The sequence below is a fragment of the Galeopterus variegatus genome, unplaced genomic scaffold, assembly GCF_000696425.1.
Source record: "Galeopterus variegatus unplaced genomic scaffold, G_variegatus-3.0.2 Scaffold6235, whole genome shotgun sequence".
Lineage (NCBI taxonomy): Eukaryota > Metazoa > Chordata > Mammalia > Dermoptera > Cynocephalidae > Galeopterus > Galeopterus variegatus.
This window is the reverse complement of record NW_007732346.1, coordinates 53470-61041: the sequence shown is the minus strand read 5'-3', so window position 1 is coordinate 61041 and position 7572 is coordinate 53470. Positions and strand designations below refer to the sequence as shown.

The 7572-nt window shown below is 58.9% G+C and overlaps 3 protein-coding genes across 4 annotated transcripts in view; 2 read left to right on the top strand and 1 right to left on the bottom strand.

Moving 5' to 3' along the window:
• The window catches only part of UBA52 (ubiquitin A-52 residue ribosomal protein fusion product 1), a 3484-nt gene extending 1186 nt beyond the window's left edge, over nucleotides 1-2298 (top strand). The window contains exons 2-5 of one of the 2 annotated variants that reach the window (XM_008590625.1): nucleotides 994-1104; nucleotides 1308-1394; nucleotides 1906-2008; nucleotides 2104-2298. In XM_008590625.1, coding sequence (XP_008588847.1) covers nucleotides 1002-1104; nucleotides 1308-1394; nucleotides 1906-2008; nucleotides 2104-2197 — 387 coding nt within the window. In that variant the 5' untranslated portion in view covers nucleotides 994-1001 and the 3' untranslated portion in view covers nucleotides 2198-2298. Of the gene's footprint in view, nucleotides 1-990; nucleotides 1105-1307; nucleotides 1395-1905; nucleotides 2009-2103 lie in introns of both variants that reach the window. The other variant, XM_008590624.1, reaches the window with a different exon arrangement.
• A 1079-nt stretch (nucleotides 2299-3377) lies between these two features.
• Nucleotides 3378-5945, top strand: LOC103606028 (chromosome unknown open reading frame, human C19orf60). The gene is made up of 5 exons (XM_008590623.1): nucleotides 3378-3545; nucleotides 3628-3710; nucleotides 4002-4206; nucleotides 5009-5088; nucleotides 5716-5945. Exons 1-5 carry the CDS (start codon nucleotides 3444-3446, stop codon nucleotides 5786-5788), a joined length of 543 nt encoding a protein of 180 aa, XP_008588845.1. The 5' UTR covers nucleotides 3378-3443; the 3' UTR covers nucleotides 5789-5945.
• A 359-nt stretch (nucleotides 5946-6304) lies between these two features.
• CRLF1 (cytokine receptor-like factor 1) overlaps nucleotides 6305-7572 on the bottom strand; it is a 15571-nt gene continuing 14303 nt past the window's right edge. The window contains exons 9-11 of the mRNA XM_008590632.1: nucleotides 7325-7512; nucleotides 7126-7168; nucleotides 6305-6622 (exon numbers count right to left, since the gene is read on the bottom strand). Coding sequence (XP_008588854.1) covers nucleotides 6609-6622; nucleotides 7126-7168; nucleotides 7325-7512 — 245 coding nt within the window. The 3' untranslated portion in view covers nucleotides 6305-6608. The remainder of the gene's footprint in view (nucleotides 6623-7125; nucleotides 7169-7324; nucleotides 7513-7572) is intronic.

The window sequence follows — 7572 nt, the reverse complement described above, 5'->3', positions numbered from 1 at the left end:
CGCGCGAGGCCGAGGCTCGGGTCTCTGCCACGGCCCCGAGGGCGAGCGCGGCTCTCGATGGGCTGCCCGTTATGCCGGCCGCGGCGACCCCAGAGTCCTTGGGGTGGGGACGGGTCGTCCCGGCTGACCCGAGTCGGTGGGACAGGGTTGTGACCGTATAGCGTTAACTCTGGCCTAGGCACTGCGTTCGTCCCTTTAAAGTTAAATTCTTTGAGCTGGGTCTTTGCACCTGTCTCCTTTTCTGCGTCTGTAGGGTGGGGCTGGCGGCAGCGTCCGTCTTGTGGACTTATAAGTGTCGTGGGTAAACAAGCGCCTGGCACGTGGTTGGCAGATACTAAATGGCAGCCATGACTGTTTATGGCTTGGAGCAAAAGCGATGAGTGGCATCTGGGGAGTTTGGGCATAACTGGAAAAGAAACCATGAGTTTTGGGTGTTCCAGCCTGGAGTCAGAGAAGAAAGGGCTCTGAGAGAAAAGTGCGTGTGTGTTGGCGGGGGATGGCTATTGAGATGGGATTCCTATCCAGGCTGGCAGCAAGGGCAGCCTGCAGAGTAGCCCAGGAGTTTGCCGAGGCGGTGGGGAGGATGGGACCATGCCCAGGGAAGATGTGCTAGGCAAGATGGTGCCCCAGGGTGCTTGTCATTCCATCAGCAAACACTGACGGAGTCCCTCCTCTGCTGAGCCTGAGGAGCACAACTATAGCCCTTGCTTTTGGGAAGCACATATGTGTCACCAAATCCAGGAATGGTATGGGGAAAGTGTGGTCCTGAGTTACAGGACACGTGTAGGCTACAGACCAGGGAGTGTGAGAAAATAATCCAGAAAGGCCAGGCTTGGAGGGGTGAAAGGAGGACGGGCACTGAGGGAGGCCTGCGGTTGGGATCAGTCCAGGCATAGGGCTTAGCAGTTAGGGCCTTGGCCTGGCAAGAACCTGAGCTTGCACCATACAGTCATGCAGCGCTCACCACTCCATTCTGCCCCCAACCCCCAGCAGACGCAGAGATGCAGATCTTTGTGAAGACCCTGACAGGCAAGACCATCACCCTCGAGGTCGAGCCTAGCGACACCATCGAGAATGTCAAAGCCAAAATCCAAGACAAGGAGGGTGAGTTGGGCTGAGTTTGCCGGCTTTGTCTACCTACTGGGATCCCCTCAGCCCAGGGGAACTTCTATCTTGTGGGGGGTGGGTGCTGGTACCTCATTTCCCTTCTGAGAGATTGAGGGTAGTACTGGAGCACCCCTGCTGGGAGGCGCTGTCAGAGACATGCTTGATGGAGCCTGAGTAACTGAGCTTCCCTCTCTCCCCAGGCATCCCACCTGACCAGCAGCGTCTGATATTTGCGGGCAAACAGCTGGAGGATGGCCGCACTCTCTCAGACTACAACATCCAGAAAGGTACCAGGGGTGGGGTTGATGGTTGTGTACAGGTCCTCAGGTGAAGTTCAGATGGGATGGGGAGTCCTGCTTTTTAAGACTGTTCCTTGCTGGGAGGCGTTTGGCAACTAACACCTGTGTTTCCAAGTGGGAGTGATCTTTTTTTTAATGACTTGTTTTATTTAAAAATGTGATGAAAGCTTTTCTCTCTCCTATAAAGGAAATCAGTGTCACTTATTGCAGTAACAAGACTTAAATATCTTACCCTGTACCACTTAAAAGTTGCCTTGCCTGTTAGAAACTCCAGATGGACACCACAGTTGGTGTATATTAAACTCAAGACTCCCCAAGGGCTTGTGGTAAATGCTGAGATGGAAGTTCTGTGGGGCAGGTCCAACTGGGTCACTGTTGTCTATCCACACATAGAATACTCTTGGGATCCTGACTTGAGAAGCACTGTAGAGTCCTACCCTGCCCTGTGACTGACGTGCTGGGGTTGGGCTCAGTCATTGTCCCTCTCTGTTTCCTGCAGAGTCCACCCTGCACTTGGTGCTTCGCCTGCGAGGCGGCATCATTGAGCCTTCCCTCCGCCAGCTGGCCCAGAAGTACAACTGCGACAAGATGATCTGCCGCAAGTATGTATGCTCAGATGCTTGGGGATGGCACGGGATGGTGTGGCCCATGCCAGCGGCCAGGGCATGCCCTACCAGCACCTTCTGTCCCTGTGCAGGTGTTATGCCCGCTTGCATCCCCGTGCTGTCAACTGTCGCAAGAAGAAGTGCGGCCACACCAACAACCTGCGCCCCAAGAAGAAGGTCAAATAAGGCCCCTCCATGTTCCTCCTTCCCCACAGGGCAGCCTCTTGCCCAAGCACCGTGGCCCTGAGTCCTCAATAAAGTTTCCCTTTCGTTGACTGGAGCAGTAACTTGTGTCCACAAGGCTGGTCTGTCCAGGGAGGTGGCTGAAGAGTGGGCATCTCTCTTAAGGACTCTAGTCAGCACTTCATTCTCTGTCACCCTTGGGGGTCCTCTGTCCTGGATTCAGCAAAACAGGCATTGGTCCCTGCCCTACACATCTGAGAGGGTATGCCACAACCAAAGCAAGAGCCAGTTTCAGTCCCAGTTCTTTTAGTGAATACCCTAGACCTGGATTTTGTCATCTGTAAAATTGGAATAAAGACCCTAGTCCTGGGCTTGGTAGGACTGAAGATCAGCTGTGTAACCTGCCTGGGACCTAGTCAGGCACGTTGAGGTGTTCCTCAAGCCTGGGCCTAGAGGTGTCCAGGTGTGCGTGGATGAGTAGAAAGTTAGGCACACCCCATCTGGTATAAAACAGCTGTTCTTAATTTTGATCGAACATCAGGAGCACCTGAAACCAATGACCTCAATCTCAGAGGAGCAGGCCTTGGTGTCTTTACAACTTGTAATAATGCTGCTGGAGTCAATGGGTTGCAGTGCCCCAGACAGGCCCAACCAAAGCTATGCTCTTTGTGTTGGGGTGGACAGCACCCACTTTGTTTAGTTTTGATTGAGTCTTGAAGTAAATAACCCAGACAGGCTAACGAAGGCTGAGTGCAGCCTAGTCCCTTGCGCTTCTGGAAGGGGCTAGGCTTCTTCCTAAAAGGCTGGAGTCTCAATCACCCCATAACCCCACACCTCAACTAGTCCATTCTTCATCCCTTACAACTGGCCCTCTTCCTTAGGCCAGGTCACCACCAACCTCTTGCTCTTCTAGGTGTCAGCCCTTGATTTGAGGGGACAGGATGTGGCGGGGATGAAATTAAGTCGGTGTTGATAACGTGTATAGGAACACACCAAGAGCTAACAGCTTTGCTGTATTCTCAGCCATGTATTCAGGGACAGACAACAGGAGAAGGTGGGCGCTGGACAGGAACAAGGAGAATGGGCGGAGGGCGTCGGGCTTGGGCAGCCGGCCCCCGGATCTGCCTTCCTCTCTCGGGTCCCCGGGCCAGCCGGCCGAAAATTGGGGCCCCCTAGGCCTCCAGGCCTGCAGGGGGCGCCGGGCGCAGCGGAGCGGCCCGCTCCGGAGCGTGGCTCGGGCTGCGCAGTCATGATCACCACCGAGGCCGCGGCAGAGTCGGCCATCTCCGCGGTGCCTGGCGCCGCGGAGGCGGTCGGAGCCCCGGAGAGCGAGGAGCCGGCGTGGCCCTGGGTGAGCACGGGCCCAGGCGGGGGGCGGGCGGCGCAGGCCCGGGGCGTCGGCTTCATGTCCCAGCCGTGCCCCCGTCCCGCAGAAAGATGCCCCGCTTGGGACGCTGGTACAGCGCATCCACCAGCTGCAGGCTGAGCGCGCGCGGGCCTTCCGCCGGCTGGAGGAGTGAGTGCGGGGGCGCGGGTGGGGTGGGGGTTACGAGGGTACCCGAACCTCGCTTTCACTTGCAACGACCCAGAGCGAGTCCCCACGCCCTACGGCCCACTTGCTGTGGCGTCTCTCCCTCTCCGAGCGCAGAGGTGGACCTGTCCCGGGTTCCCCTGCGGAAGTCGGGAAGCGTCCTCAGTGCCAGCCTTCTACTCTACTGGGGGACATCACCTGGGGGCTTTCAGGTGGTTGGTGCGGGTACAGGGCCGTAGAGCCCAGGTGCGGCCTCAGGACTCTCATCCGCTACAGAGGCCACCTCCAGTACCTGTGCAGCCGTCCGAACCACGACTTCCCGCGCTACCGGAACACAGTGCACGAGGTGACCCAGGTCTTCGCCGCCGCCTCGCGGGAGGTGCTAGCGGTGGAAGCGGAGCTGGCTGGACCTCGCGCGCAGCCGCTGCTCGCCAGCCACGTGCGCAACCTGCAGGAGTTGGAGCAGACGCGCCTGGCCACGGTGAGGCTCGGCCCCGCCCGAGCCTTATCTCTCAGAACGCGTCTTGCCGCGCCCTCTGCGCGCCCCGTGGGGAGGGGCCCAGGACCCCGCCTCGGACCCCACCTCTTCCTGCCCCACCTTCACCCCGGACTAAGGCTTCATTTGAGGATTCTCGGTCTTGCCCCCTCCTGTCCACTACCAATCTTATTCCAGACTTTTAGTTCTTAATCCTAAAACACGCCCACAGCCCAGGCCCTGCCCCCGCAGCGCCCCCCACTCTTGACTGTTCTCAGTGTCTCAGGTCCCTGCAGATAGGAAGGGGTCCCAGGCCAGACCCTCTCCGGGGTATCCCTGGATCAATCGAGCTTTTTGACCTGCTTTTCCAGAGTTACAAGGACCGGCCCACTCCGCTCCTGCAGCCAATTCTGGCCTGGAAGGGGCACGTCCACATGAAGCCACGCCCTCCACGCGACCGGCCCTGTTCCCAGGCCACGCCCTCTCCCAAGCGACTACAGCCCCCTCCTGAATTCCCACCTTGGGATTTTGATGCCCTTCCCCGCCCCTGAGACTGAGGCCTCCCCAGTTCACCCCTGCCGCAAATCCCCGACTGCGACTTTATTGCTGTTCCCAGGCCACTCCCACGTGGCTCTGGGTATAGACTAGCCCGCCCACGAGATACCCCCTTCAGGATACACACGAAACTGAGCCCCAGGCCCCTCCCGCGCAAAGCACCGCCCCACGCGGTGTCTCAGAACAGTGTGGGAGGGCGGGGTGGTGGCTTACGCTCCTCGTGACGCCCTCCCCGCTGCCCATTCTCCCACAGGTGGCCCTGCTGCAGCTGATGGGGGCTCCAGAACTGATGGAGCAGGAGGACACTGCACAGATGGACCAGCTGAAGATGAAGTGAGCGCTGCTGCCGGTGGGCTGGCCGTGCTGGATTTGCACGTGCACCTTCAGGCACTCGCCCCAGCCTGCTGTGTCCCAGGGCTGCCACTGTCAGTCCCAGGCAGCTGAGCCCACCCTCTGGTCCTCAGCGCAATCCTTAAGGTGTGGTGCACACTAGTGTCCTCACCTGCTGGCCCCTAGGTGTACTCATTCCCCAAGGCCTGCAATTTCATGTGAGAAAATCGCTGTGCGTTGCCTGGACACAGCTGTGCACCTGGACACACGCTAATCTTGCACACATGGCTGTAAGTGGCACACAGACGTGGTTGCCTACGCCCCACCGTCTATGCTTTCCTGTCCTCAACCTCCAAGCACACACACTTGCCACCGTCATACTTCATAACCTGATGGCATGTGACACACACACCACCCCCTGCAAGATGTCCTTTTCTCTCAGCTCACTGTGACCTACAGGGCCACCCATCCCCCCAGGCACCCAAATGGTCCTGCCTGCTGCTAGTGCTGCCTGGAGGATTGGCGGTGGCAGGAGGGCCCCGGGGCTCGCCACAGCCCCCTCAGAGCTGTGCAGTGGCAGCTAATTCACCCCATCTGGGTTTTATTTATAGTTCCCATCCGCTCTTGTAGGGTAATTAAAACCATGGAAGCGATCAGTGAAGTTCTTCAGGACCTCAGGTTTGATGCGGAATCTGCTGAGTGATGGTGGCTCCCCAGGGATGCATCGAGGGAGATGAGAGATGGGGCGAAGGGTGCCTAGCCCAGCCCTGACCTCCAGCTGGCCAGGGCGGTGCCCTGCTGGGCTGCTGACCTTCTTCCAGTTCTATCCACCTCCCACAATAAAGAACCCTTCCTCTGCAGCCGCTCCACCATCTCTGTGTGTCCTGGGGCGAATGCCTGGGGAGGGAGCCCCACAGAGACAGGGATGGCGGGTGGAAGACTCCCACCCTCCACAGAAACTGGTGCTTTGAATCACTTCATCCAAGGAGTTTAGAACCAAACAATGTAGGGCTGGCCCGTGGCTCACTCGGGAGAGTGCGGTGCTGATAACACCAAGGCCCTGGGTTCGGATTTAAAAAAAGAACCAAACAATGTAGATCCTGGAGAGAGAGTTGGAAACTGGGAAGTGGCAATTCTAATCCCAACAAGTCATTAGGATGCCTCACTCCTTCCCCAAACCCCAGGCCACTCTAGCCTCAAACTCACCTTCACAATCAGAGCACCGAAATAGCTCATTTATTTAAGAAGACTTTTGGAGGAGCCTCAGTGGGGGGAGTGATGACTCCTCTTCACCCCCAGCCCCAGCAGGGGCTCTGGGCAGCTCAACCACCCCTCACACACACCAGGGTGTACCCAAAGGTGGCCTCACATGGGGACCAGAGCTGTTGTGGCCATTGGAGCTCAGAGTGCCCTCTCCGGCTCCTGCTGAGGGGGCTCAGGTGCCCTGAAGTGAGGATAAAGAGGTGGCCCCAGTTGGGGGTGGGTCTCCACATGGCAGGGAGGGTGGCCCCAGCCCCTAGAGCTTATCTGGCAGGACCTGCAGGCAGAGGGGAAGCCAGGCTAAGAGGGGAGCTGGGAGGAGTCAGCACCGCAGAGCCACCGAAGAAACCTCATGTCAGGTCCTGTCCCCGCCACTTTTAGCTGTGTGACTTTAGGCAGGATCCCATCCCTCTTCGGGTCTTAGTTTCCCCATCTGAGAAGTGAGACTATCTGACCATGCCATGGGGTGTCCTGCAGGTAAAGCACTTAGAACAGGGCCAGCATGCAGCAGATGCTCATACATGCTAACTAAGGTGAGTATGTCCATTCCTGAGGGTGAGATTTCACTTCGGACATCTGCAGGGGGCTGAATGCTCTTACTAGGTTCAAGGGTCCAACAGCAGGGAAACTAAGTGCTAAGTAAATGCTGATGAGTAAGAGAGTAAGGGGGGGGGGGACTCTATCTCAGCGAGTCTAAGGCGGGGGGGACGCGAGGCCTGAAGCCACCCGGAGGGGCCCTCCGCTCACTCCCCTCCCGCTGTCCCACCCTGGCCCCCTTACCTCTCGCCGCGCCCCGTCTGCCCGAGGGCAGGATCCCCTCGTCCTGTGCTTGGAAGAAAGGCGGCGGTGTTGGGGGGCTGCACACCTGCCTCCCCAGTCTACTCTCCTCCCCCTCCCCTGCTTACCTCCCAGCTCCCCGTCTGCACCCCTACTCCCTCCGCCCACCCCAAGTCCCACGCCCGCGGGTCCCCCCTCCTACCTGGTTGCGGGTCTTGTGCGACTTCTGCATCCAGGCTCGCCACTGGTCGTAGAGGCGGAAGCTGAGGTTCGAGCAGTACGCGTGCTTCTTGAGCCAGCCCAGGAACTGCTTGAGCTCGCGCCGCACTGGCCCCGAGCTCGGCTCCCCGCTCCGCGGCTCGCACGCGCCGCCGCCGGGACCCGCGCGCTCTGCTGGGACGGAGTGGCAGTGTCGGGGCGCGCCAGCAGGGGGCGCGCGGGCGGCGGGGC

What these genes read in the sequence shown, in the direction of transcription:
- LOC103606028 (XM_008590623.1), top strand. Translation starts at nt 3,444, where the DNA reads ATGATCACCACCGAGGCCGCGGCAGAGTCGGCCATCTCCGCGGTGCCT. An exon ending in AGGAGCCGGCGTGGCCCTGG is followed by an intron (nt 3,546 to 3,627) that starts GTGAGCACGGGC and finishes CCCGTCCCGCAG; the next exon opens with AAAGATGCCCCGCTTGGGAC. An exon ending in AGCAGACGCGCCTGGCCACG is followed by an intron (nt 4,207 to 5,008) that starts GTGAGGCTCGGC and finishes ATTCTCCCACAG; the next exon opens with GTGGCCCTGCTGCAGCTGAT.